Source organism: Arvicola amphibius, chromosome 5 (assembly GCF_903992535.2).
Source record: "Arvicola amphibius chromosome 5, mArvAmp1.2, whole genome shotgun sequence".
Lineage (NCBI taxonomy): Eukaryota > Metazoa > Chordata > Mammalia > Rodentia > Cricetidae > Arvicola > Arvicola amphibius.
In genome coordinates this window covers 148,781,048-148,793,473 of record NC_052051.1, presented here as the reverse complement: position 1 = coordinate 148,793,473, position 12,426 = coordinate 148,781,048, and the positions used below count along the sequence as shown (strand labels likewise).

Sequence of the window (12,426 nt, the reverse complement as noted above, 5' to 3'; positions counted from 1 at the left end):
ACATTTATGTTTAGGGAGCATGAGTTGAAGGGAGGAGAAGATCTGATACCTTCAACTCATTCCAAATGGGTCTGAACAGGCTCCTTCCCTCCACTGTGGGTGCCCTCCCCTCCCCACCCACCGAGCCTCCCGCCTTACATTTGTTGCTCTCCCTCGCCCTCTAGTGGTGCCACCTGGGACCTGCAGCCTGAGAAGCTGGACTTCACCCAGTTCCATCGGAAGGTGCGCCACACTCCCAAGCAGTCCCTGCCACACATCGACAGAGATGGGTAAGGACACTGTGGAGGGGCTCTCACGGGGAGAGGCAAGAGGTGTAGGGGGTCAGGGCTTTGTGAAATAGAGTGAAGCTGTGCCCGGCCCCCAGACTGCGGGTTCACTGGCTTTTCTAGAGAATTCCTCCATCCTCCCCACCAGCCCATATGCCGGCTCCTGTGAAACAATGAGCATCTCTTATCAAGTAGCCGATGTGTCTCCAACTGGAGCATCTGGAAGACTTACATAAACACCAGAAAAGGACCTACCCAGAGTCTCATACTCAGTAGGTCTGGGATTCCTTCCCTCCCAGTCATGTCCAAGTTGTGATCAGTGGGCAGCCTGCAGCTGCATGCTGACAGGCCAAGGATGGCTCTGAATGGAGGCTCAAGTCAAAACTGTAAACCTCCTTAAAACAATATGAGGTGTGCTGTGTTTTCTCTGTACGTTGATGTCAAGGCTCTCGGGCTTCCACCGTATGGATGACTCTGCCGTGCTGCACTGTGAATAGTTAGACACATCCAGTAGGTTGGAGATTTGCACTTTACAGTCTTCCAGGGAGATGCTGATGCTGCCTGCCAGTGCAGGAGCCCTGTTTGTGGAATTGGTCTCTAGGTAGATTTCCAGCATGGTGGAGGTACGTTCACTGCGAGCTCTAGAAGCCATGCTCACTGCCCCAGCTCTGGAAAGCAGTGGTCCAAGCCGTCACCAAGCAGCCTGTAGCATGCTGCCCATAAACCCTTTTTGTTTGTATGAATAAAAGCTAAATCCGTATGCAGCATGCTGCATGGCTTGGAGACTCCTCTGTGTACCAAGGTGGGAATCCACCATGCTGTTCTCAAGCCTGAATGTCACGGCATCTCTGCTAAGCTACACCTGGATCCTCTGCATCTCTTGCCTATCTCTGTCTGTTTGTAAGTTTGTGAGAGCCAGGCCTAAAGCTCAGGGCCTGGTCGGAGGTTCATGACAGAGAATTGTATTAACCTTCCTAGAGCTCTAGAATGCCAATGTCTGTATTGTGGCAGACGTTTTCACTTAGGTTTTTTTTTATTATTTATTTAATACACTGACTTCTCAAGGGCTCACCAGCAGGCAGAAACTCTTAAAGGAGCTTTAATATTTTTCCAGCTTTATTAAGTGCTATATAGAAATCTGTGCCTCACATTGGGTGCCAAATATAGCTGGAGACATTTCTGGGTCCTGCTGGACCAGTTTCTCTCCCACTGCTGGTTCCTGCAGCTGTGTCTAAATAATCACTTAATATTAATTACAAACTGTTTGGCTAGTGGCTCAGGCTATTTCTGGCTAGCTCTTACTTATAAATAAATCCATTTCTAATAATCTGTATATTTCCACGTGGCTTCATGGCTTTACCTATCCTCTAGTACATCTTGCTACTCTGGTGGCTGCTGGCATCTCGCCAACTATGCCTTTTTAATCCCTGTCTCTCTGCTTGAATTTTCTGCCTATCTATAATCTGCCCTGCCATAGGCCAAAACAGCTTTTTCATTAACCAATGGTAATAAAATACATTTACAACATACAGAGAGGCATCCCACATCAATCCTGGCCTGTCTCACCCTTGTTGGCTCCAGGAACAAGTATTGCCTTGCTTTTAAAAGGTGATCTCAAGGCCTGGGCTGCCCTCAGGACACTTGTGTGGTACCAGCCAAACATAGGTGTAAGAAATAGCCATTGCTTCCTTTCAGTTTTCTTTGAAGTAATTTTTAGAGAGATAAGATTCATATAGGTTTTAAAAAATCAACCACTTTAAACTATGCTCTTCAGTGGCTTTGAGCATGTTTACAATATTTTGCCATCACTGCCTCTGACTTCTTTTTGCCACAGGATAATGTGATCCCTCCTAGTCACACCTTCCTGTCCAGCCCCACCCCCAAACCCTGACAACCACCTATCTGCTTTCTGTTTCTATGAATTTGTTTTTTCTGGGTGTGTAGAAATGGAATCATTCGTTCCTTTTCTGTCCATTGTCTTTCATTGTTTTCAAGGTTTGTTCTCAAAGCATCAATGGTCCATTCCTTTTTGTAGCTGAATAATGGTCCATGGCACCAGCTATTCCGCTATTTGTTTACCCCTTCATCCATTGATGAATATTTGGGTTCTTTCCTTTGGGCGTCTATGAAAAGTACTGCTTGGGACATTCCATTCATGTGCGTGTTTCTGTTTAAGCCTCTGCTTGTGGGATTTCTCAGTTATGGGAACTGTGTGTAACTTCTCAGAACTATAAAGTGTTCCCAAAGATGCTGGCTATTTTACATTTTCACTAAAGTTCTGTTTTTTTTCCATCCTCAACCTCACTTGTTTCCCACTTTGGGGGTCATTTTTATTGTTATGATTTTCTTTGCTTTTTGTCCAATTCTTGCTGCTCACTCGTGTCTCCCTGTTACCCCTGCCCTAAAATAACTGACATCATGGGATGTCTTACTGCATTGCCATGTGTCCTCCATCAGCCCTCTGTCCCTTCCCATCCGTAGAGGCCATTCCTCTTAGTGGCACAGGCCTATTCGGTACTGAGCAGGAACCTGGGAGAGGTGATGGCCTCAACCCATTTTAGAGGCAAGAGAAGTGGGATTCAGAAAGGGTTAAGTAAAATACCCACAAAATGAGGTGAAAATGGGGCACTCTGGAGCACCTCAGGAGTACTTCAGGGATATTTCCTGGATAGTCCCGGTCCCTCCAGTGTCCCCTGGGAGCATGTCTTGTGACACCAGTGTGAAAACTGAGCCTCGGGAAATCCAGGTAATAGTAACACCTTCGCCTGTGAGTGGGGAATGCGTGAGTCAGCCTCCCTCAGTGGGATGAGCAGCCTTATCACGTCCAGGTGACTTGGAGGAAGTGACTAATGGCTGCGCAGGGGAGACTGTCCTATCTAAATCCAGAGGACCAGCTACCCCGTTCAGCAGCTGTGGGTCTCTAGACCTCCTCCTCTAGGCTCGCCCACCCAGTTAAGCATAGGCTGGCTCAACTTTCTAGGGGTGGGCACCCGGCCCTGGACCCATCCTGCCGCTCCGGATTTATAGGCAGTGCCCTGTGTCTAGGAGAGGAGCTCTGTCCCCCTTAGCCTTGCCATATGAAGGATGGACTCCACGTGTCCAGCCACTGCAGCCTCCCTCAGAAACAGGTTGCCAAGACTTCCCACAGCTTGTGTTTCCATAGAGGGACAGACCTGGAGCGGGCTGTTGCCTTGGCAACCCCACTGGCAGCAGTGACTCAGCTGGTCTGCAGCCACCATCTGCCTGCCACACCTGCAGGTTTGTAGGAAGTTTTACCCTGACCAGGCAGGCCAGGGATCAGAGGTGGCCCCTGTACCCTGCCCACTGCTGACCTCAGACCGCTAAGGTGAGAAGAAAAGGCCAGGTCTGTACTTATTCAATGGAGTCTGCCATGGACTTCAAGCCCAACTCCAGCTGGAAAGTTCAGTTGCCAGGCATGTTTTACCCACATGAGACCTTGTGTGTCATGTGTGTCGGGCGTTCCACTGGGGCCAGTTCCTCAGTGCCTTCTTCAACATCTTTGGCCTGTTCGTGGCACACAGTGGGTGCTTTTACAGGCTAATGACACACAGTGGGTGCTTTCACAGGCTAGTGACACACAGTGGGTGCTTTCACAGGCTAATGACACACAGTGGGTGCTTTCACAGGCTAATGATACACAGAGGGTCCTTTCACAGGGCCAGCCCATCACAATCAAGCAGATTATTCCAAAGACGGCAGCATGGTCCAGGCCTTTCTCTGCCTCCCCGCTGTGGCCCTGCACTGCATACTGGGTGTGGTAGCAGGGCCTGAGCTTTCTTTTCTCACCTTAGACCTGTCACCTCCTCATGCCCCGCTGCTCCAGCTCCCCCTGTCTAGCCCAGGCACTCCGCCAGCACCCTCTCCCCCTCAACACAGACATCACTCTCCGGCCCGAAGCTCAGCTTTGAGCATAGCTGGTTTGAACTCCTGGCTCTCCTGTGCCTCCCTCCCACTGCCCTGGGACTTTCTTCTCCGTTCTCTCAGACTGTCCTTCCTACCCTTTGCCCATCGGCTCTGTACCTTGCCCTTCTGCATTCCTGCAGCGCTGCCTTTGACCACAGTTCCATGGGGCTATCTCCTACCAGTTCCCAGCTTGTTGAACTTAGGTGCCAGGCTAGATTCCCAGCCTAGCATAGACATGCCTGATAAAGACAAGAAGAGACCTAGTTCTGATCCCTGATATCTCCCACCCAAGCCTCTGCCAGTTTGCCTTGCCACATTTTTTTTCTGCCTGGCACCCAGTACTCTTCTGGCTGCTTTTGGGACACTTGTCTCATGCTGCCCCCTAGTGGAGCTCATGCTAACAGCCCTAGGAGGTGAGCTTCCAATTTACTCTTACCAAGAGCTCTAAGGTCCGGAACATCTGGATTATTTCCCTTGACAGGAATCCAGAAGCGATGGTAGACAGATATTTAAACAAATGAGAAAATGCCTCTGGAATTTGAGTTGCATTAACTCTGAAGCTGGAGGTGTTATCCACTGGGAGACTCAGAAATGAGAAACGTGCCTGAAGCTGGGCCAGCCTCTGAATCTAGGCTCTGAATTGTTCTCCTTCCTACCTGCTCCTCTGCGCCTTAACAGCAGTGTAACCGACTTGGCTGTGGCAATGTGGATACATTTACCATGTGCCTTATGTTGTTACCATTTTAATCTACTAATCAGGCTATGATGTTAGGCTCTGTTATGATCCCCATTTTCCAAATGAAGGAACAGAGGTGTAAGAAAGTTAAGTGATTTATATGGAGTTCCTCAGGAAGGGATGCAGCTGGAGTCTAAACTCTCACAGTCTTGCCATAGCAGATAGGTCTTTACCTGTGCAAGAAGTTAGAGCTTTGGGCAGCAGCTGGAGTCTAAACTCTCACAGTCTTGCCATAGCAGATAGGTCTTTACCTGTGCAAGAAGTTAGAGCTTTGGGCAGCGCATGGGTCCGGCATCTCCAGCCTGCAGACACTCCTATCCACAGGGACCCTAAACACAGAAGACACAATGTAGCCAAGTAACTGACTTTATAGGCCTGAGACAAAGGGAAAGAAGCTATGCTGGTGTTTCTGCAAACCCCTGCCTCCCTGTGTGGCCTTGAGAAAGGTGCTTGGTCTCTCGGCTTCACTGATTTTACCTTTGGTGCAATGGGCCCAAAGAACTGGCATTTTCAGGGATTATGCATCTCTAGGGGTATTCATTAGTCAGAAGCTTAGCTGCTGTGCCTAGAAGTGGGGGTGCGAAGAGGCGAGGGGGGACACAGGACACACACAGTATCAGTGGATTCATCTCTCATCATTCTTCAGTTGTGTGCTGCACGGGGACTAGAGGAATCTATCTCTGGGGCCCTTTCCTTAGGAAGGAATCCTGAGAGATAGCAGAGTCACACCTCCTGCAGCCAGGCAAGGATACGGACATGGATAAACTGGCCCTCCAATGCCTCTCTGTCTTTTGTGGTCTAGGTGTGGAAAAGGGAAGCTGGAAGATGGGGATGGCATCAACCTGAATGACATTGAGAAGGTCCTCCCAACCTGGCAGGTAGGTCCTCAGCCTGCTCTCTGCCTGGGCACTCCTGCCGGTCCTTGCTCCAGCCAGTGGTGTACTGCGTGGGTAATAGGAGCAGGTGTGTAGCTTGGAGGTTCACCTTGGTGACACCATAAGGACAGGCCTCTGTCTCTTGATGAAGGGGACTCGTGATGGCCACCACCTTGATCTGACCACACAGTGGGTGAGCGTCTGCCACACACTCATGCGGACAGCGGCTCTACAGTGTCTAATGCGGCTTTTGAACAACAAAGGTGTCCTGCCAGCCTCTGGTGCCTGCTGCACTTGCTCACTTTGCCCTTGATTCGGTTCCTTTACCCAAGTGGGAGCTCCAAGCTCCACGACAGAGAGGACCCGCTCAGCAGAACTGAGTGAACTCAGGTCTAGAGGCGCCGAGAATTTGAGACATCAAAGGAAATGGCAGGGACCTGGCTATCCTGGAGATGGACATAATCCCCTAGAAGGGGACTGCAGAATGGTGGCCTGCCACTCCTCTATTATATCACCTGTTTGTCTTATCCCCGAATCTCTTCAGCTGCTGACCTTCACTCGAAACACTTTTCTGTCTCTGGCCTATTTATTGTCCTCTCTGTGCCTCGAGCCTGTCATTGAGAGAGACAGGCAACAGCCCTAGCACTTCAATGAGCATGGGCTGGCAGGGCTCTTTCCCCCCTTTCTCTGTCTGGGTTTTCTGAGTCTCTTAGATCTGGAGTTTGTGGTTTTGTCATATTTGGAAGTGTGTGTGTGTGTGTGTGTGTGTGTGTGTGTGTGGACACAAGAGTAAGCAAAACCCTTCTTGCTATCTACTTTCCCTCAGTTGATATCTACTTTATTCTTTGAGACTGTCCTGGGCCGCTTTCTATTGCTGTGATAAACATCATGATCAAAAGCAGCTTGGGAAAGAAAGGGTTAATTCAGCTTACAGTATACCGTCCATTATGAAGGAGGTTGGAGCCGGAACCTAAAGGAATGAGCTGAAGCAGAGGCCATGGAGGGGTGCTGCTCACTGACTTGTTCCCTTGACTTGCCCAGCCTGCTTTCTTATAGAACCCAGGACCACCAGCCCAGGGATGGCCCCTCCCACCATGGGCTGCCTGTCCCCATCAATCACCAGTCCAGAAACATGCTCCCACAGACCTGGACCACAGGTCAGTCTGATGGAGGAGATTCCTTAATTGAGTTTCTTTTTTCCCAGATGACCTGAACTTTTGTTAAATAGAAAAGAAAAAAAAAAAAAGATTAACCAGCACATAGACCAGCCTGGAGCTTGTCGATGTGGTTAAACAGGCTGGCCAGCAAGCCCCAGGGTCCTCCACCTCTTCCTCCCCAACACTGGTACTTACAGGCATGCAGCACCCAACCAGCTTTAACGTAGATCCTGGAGATGGGGCGCTGGTCCCCATGCTTGTCAGCAAGCACTTTACTACCCAGCCACCTCCCCACCCCCATATTGGGAGCTCTCCAGTGTATATCTCCTCGTCCCCCACCATGCCTCCAACTAGGCCCCACTTCTCCTTCCCCGTGGCTTGCCAAAAATCTGCTATTTTTTAAAGGTCTTTTCCCCCCTCTTTCTTTATTTGGGTTAACTTCTGCTGTTTGATCTTCAAGCTCACCATCTTTTCCTGCAGTGTCTAAGTGACTGTTCATCCCCTCTGGTGTGTTTCATTTTTTAGAAGTTCCCATGGGTCTGTGTCTTCTGCCTTCTGTTTCTCGTGTGTTTTAGCATGAGGCTTTAACTCCAGCAGATGCTTGCTGTCCTTCCCCACTAATCCTGTTGCTAGAACCTTTACCGTCTGTTTCTTTCTTTCTTTTTTCTAAGACAGGGTTTCTCTGTAGCTTTGGAGCCTGTCCTGGAACTAGCTCTTGTAGATCAGGTTGACCTTGAGCTCACAGAGATCCATCCATCTGCCTCCGCCTCCCAAGTGCTGAGATTAAAGGCGTGTGCCACCACTGCCCAGTTTACCATGTTTCTATTATTTGTTTTAGTAGGGTCTCTCGGTTGTAGACCTTAAACTCACAGGGAATCTTCTGCCGTCACCTTCTGAGTCCTAGATTACAGGTGTGTGCTACCACACTTAGTTCATAGGTCATAGTTCACAACACATCAGAGTCAAAGCAAGTAAGGAGTGGGCTGGTGAGGTGGCACAATGGGTGAGCAAACTTGCTGTACAAGCCAGATGGCCTGAGTTCAATCCCTAGAACCCGTACAAAGGTGAAAGGAGAGAAGCATCTCTACAATATTGTCCTCTTACCTGCAGACCGGGCTGTTGCCTGCGCACCCACACGCAACATCATGCAGAGAGAGAGAGAGAGAGAGAGAGAGAGAGAGAGAGAGAGAGAGAGAGAGAGATTTTTAAAAGACAGCTATGAACCTGCTGCATCATGGGAAGGCCTGCCCAGCTGCAGGATCGTACAGAGAAATCCACAGTTCTGCAGTACTACAGAAAATTTCCTCGTGCTGCAGTAGTCAGAAACCTCCGATCCCAGGTGACTGCCCGTGGCTTAGCCACTGCACGGAGGCTTTGCATCTCCCATGATGCTGTCACAGCTCTCTAGTGTGAGAATTCCAGGTCCCAGAGAAGTGGATGTTCAGGGGATGACTGTTCTAAGAGCTCTTAAACATCCCTCAAAGTTCTGCACAACTGGAAGTGCCTACTTCAGTTGTCCGTTGGGGCTCCTGGGTGTCGGCTGCCCTGGCCGTGGCATTGATGTGTATAGGACTTGACAGTATAGGGGTCACATAATGCAGTGCAGGGTGTTCCTTACTTCAGCCACGAGTGCCAGTGACTGGAGAGGGTATAGCAAACATTCTTACTTCCAAATTTAATGGAGAAGGCACCATGAGTCCAAGTAAAGACTGTAAAGACCACTGCCTAAAAAGGAAAACTTTCCTTAGCTTAGGGTTCCTGGGGCACGTGTCCCAAAGAAACACACAGAGGTCACATTCATTATAAACTGGTTGGCCTATTAGCTCAGGCTTCTTATTAACTCTTAAATCTTACATCTTAACCCATAATTCTTGTCTGTGTTAGCCACGTGGCTTGGTACCTTTTATCAGTGAGGCATTTTCATCTTGCTTCATCTGTGTCTGGGTGACAACTGCAGACTGAACTTTCTTCTTCCCAGAATTCTTCTGTTCTCATTGCCCCACCTCTACTTCCTGCCTGGTTGCCCCACCTATACTTCCTGCCTGGCTACTGGCCAATCAGCATTTTATTAAAATACAAGTGGCAGGATAAAAGACCATTGTCCCACAGCAGGCATGTGCAGAGATAAATGAAACTCACTAGCTCCCTTCCCTCCCATCTGGAGCCAAGAGCTGGATAAAGGGGGTCAACCAGCCCTCTACTCTCGCCTCAAGACAAGAGGGACACCAAGGTCCCTCTAACTCTGTCCCCAACAGCCCCTCTTCCCACAGAAGCCCATGCTGCTGTCTCCAGTTTCTTGATCCAGCTCACCCACCCAGCCTCTGTCCTGGGCTCAATCTACCCTACCTGCAATGCATCTGGGTCCTGTCCCCATCTTCCCTGACCCTTTGTTCTTCTTTGTTTTCCCTCTGCCTCACATCCAGATCATGCCCTACCTTGTCCTGGAGAGGTCACCTCCCCTATGGCACCCTCTCAGACATACAGGGCAAATCCACCCTCCCAGCCCCCACCCCCACCTCCTTTCACCCCTGCATAATGGTTCCTGTCCCAGCATTCCTGTTTGTTTACATGTCAAGACTCCCTCCCTAGACTAGGACCCTGGAGGGCTGTGGCCATATGTCCTTCACAACGCCAGGCCATGTATGCACCTTTGTAATACAACCCCAATCCTCCCTGAGAGGACACTTTGGAAGAATGGCTTTCTAGATGTGTGACTGGCCATCTGGAGGATAGAAGTCATGGGGGTTCAGTTGCTCTGACATTGAGGCCATTCCCTTCACCCCCACACCTCCACTCTGTCCCCAGCTAGAGTGCCCCCATCACTTCCTGCTGATGCTTTAGTGCCAGCCTCGCTATGTTCTTTGGGGTGGTATTTCTGGGGTATGACTGGAAGGTCATCTCCTGTGTTAGGATTTTATAGGCCACAAGACAGTATTAAACTCCAAATCTCAGTGACTTCCCACACTAGTGTTGGAGAAGCCCAATGTCCCCAACTTGCTCCTTGGGGATTTGAGGATCCAGTTGGATTCTGTTTGTAGTCCTTCCACCCCATGGCATCTAGGTAGCCCTAGCAGAAATAAAGAGTAGGGGGTTCATGCCCTGGGTTCTTAAGTGTTTGATCCCAGAAGTAAGACTTCCGCTCACATCCCACTGGATGGAGTTGGCATGGGATCACACTCAGCTGTAGTGTAGTGACAGGGGAGGGAGCAGGCAGGTGCTCGGTGGGCAGTAGATGCCCCTGCCAACCTTCCTCTTTCATTCCTTGGCTGAACTAACTCTTTCTTCCTCCTTCACACAACCAACGTTCACAGGCAGATACTTTGCTCCAGCCATTTAGAGAGAATGGCATGTGTTCCTCAGGAAGGGCATGGTCCCTTCAAGGAAATGACAGGCCGAGTGCCGCATCATTAGAGCTGTAGATGCCAAACAGATGCTGGTGCCATGCCCAGGTCAGAGTCCCTTGGGGCAAAGTCTGTATCCTCTCTCCCTACAGGCGCCACCTTCCTCCCCGTGTTGCTGCAATTTCCAAAGCCTTGGGGCTCCAAATGAGCAGGAGACCCCAGTGGCTCCAGGCTTAATGCTTGTGGTAGTTCTCCTGGGAGCACTGGGGGTGGGGTGTCTCGGTTTGAGATCAGATGTGACACTGGTCCCTGGCCTAGTTCCCACAGCCAAAGCCCAGGACTCTACCCTTGGCAATTCTACATGGGTCATTTTCACAGTGAACAGTGAATTCTTCCTGGGGGAATCCCATTGCTGGGGATATTGGAATTTTTGGACTGGGCCTAGGCTCTTGAAGCTATCCACAATCTTAGGGTAGCAGGGTAGGCAGGTGTCCATGTTGAGAGATTGCCCCAGCTATAAGAATGGCTCCCCGCCCACAAATAGCGTTTAGTAAAAGCCAGTGTAGGCGAGGTTTGGCTTTGCCCCCCCCCATATAAATATGGATGTGCAGGTCCTGTGGAGGTCAGAGGGCAACCTCAGGTGTCATTCTTCTGGCATTCCTTCTGCCTTCTCTGAGACAGGGTCTCTTGTAGGCCTTGCACTCACAAGTTAGACTAGACTGTCAAGTTCCAGAAATCCTCCTGTCTCTACCTCCTCAACCCAAGGATTGTAAGTGCATACATTTTACATGGCTTCTGGGGATCAAACTCAAGTCCTCCTGCTTGGGAGGCAAGCATTTCACCAAGTGGGCCATCCATCTCTCCGAGCCCGCTGGTGAGGCAAGAGTCACCGAGGCCCACCTTCCTGTAGGGGGCGCTAGGAGAGAGCGAGCCGGGTGAAAGAGAGCAGCAGGCTTCACGGCGCCCACCAGCCCTTGCTGAGTCTAGCTGACGCTGCTCCCTAGGACTCTGGTCAGGTGAGGCAACGGGAGAAACCATGGACTCGGGGTTCAGTCATTATGGGTGGTGAAACCATAGTGCAGGGCAGAGCCTGGGACCCACCCACACCGCCAGCCTCACTCTGGGGTCCTGAGGGACTTCGATGTGTCGTCATGGCACTGCGTGAGTGGTCTGCCTGCCATGTCGCAGTGCAGGGGACATCCCATTCTCGTCATTACGGGTGACTGCGTGCTGCCACTAGAGGGTGGCAGTACACCACTCTGCCAGCTCCTGTCTGACAGAGGGAGAAACCCTGGTCCCCAGCAGTCAGTGGTGTCTTTACAGTCACCAGATTATAAGTGGTTGGTGATCAGATCCCAAACAGCCCTATCCAGAGTCTAGAGGAGAGCGAGGGAGTGAACAGCACACCACTCGGATCCAGACATCCTCTGCTGCACTAAGGTCCCCAGGAACCCTCCAAACCTATGGCTATTACCCCAGTAGCTACACAGACAAGAGGACTGACTGCCTTCTCAGGGTGCCCAAGCATGCAGGAGATGCAATACTGATGTGAGTTTGGGGAATTGGAAAGTGTTGGCTTCTGCTCTTGGAAGGACAAGAACTGGTAGGCCAGAGGGGACAGACAAAGTTCTGAGATCCTCAGTCTGACCAAGTTGAAATTCAGGTAAAGAAATGAGGCCTGCTCCTCTTGTACGCTCTGACCTTACCGCTGTCCCATCTCTGAAGGAAACCTCAGCCTTGGCCTTTTCCACCCCCAGGTATGGTGACTTCAGGGGCTAGTTCCCTGTTGTGAGTCTCTGCCCATCCCTGCTCAGCCTACCAGCAACTAGTGTAGAGAGATACCAACCCGACATGCTTTTCTTCATGTTCCCTGGGCATGGACAGGAGCCTCACAATCTTAATGGGATGTTTCTGTGACTTCTGCAATAGAAAGGCATTGTTAATGGATACATCTGATGTCTTGCCCAAGTTTTTCCTATACAGATTTTGTGTGTTTGCTTTTTGTTTTATTTTTGAGACAAGTCTCACTTTGTAGACCAAGCTGACTTCAAACTTACACCAGTTCACCTTCTTCTGCCTCCAGCGTGCTGGGATATAGTCATGCGTCACCATGCCCTGCTAGGGCCA

The 12,426-nt window shown here is 50.3% G+C and overlaps 1 protein-coding gene across 5 annotated transcripts in view; it reads left to right on the top strand.

Annotated features, from left to right (window-relative positions):
* Ctif (cap binding complex dependent translation initiation factor) overlaps positions 1-12,426 on the top strand; it is a 255,117-nt gene that overhangs the window by 83,894 nt on the left and 158,797 nt on the right. For all 5 annotated transcript variants that reach the window (XM_038330213.1, XM_038330211.1, XM_038330212.1 and 2 more), the window contains 2 exons: positions 165-269; positions 5,729-5,804. In XM_038330213.1, the coding sequence (XP_038186141.1) occupies positions 165-269; positions 5,729-5,804 (181 nt within the window). The remainder of the gene's footprint in view (positions 1-164; positions 270-5,728; positions 5,805-12,426) is intronic.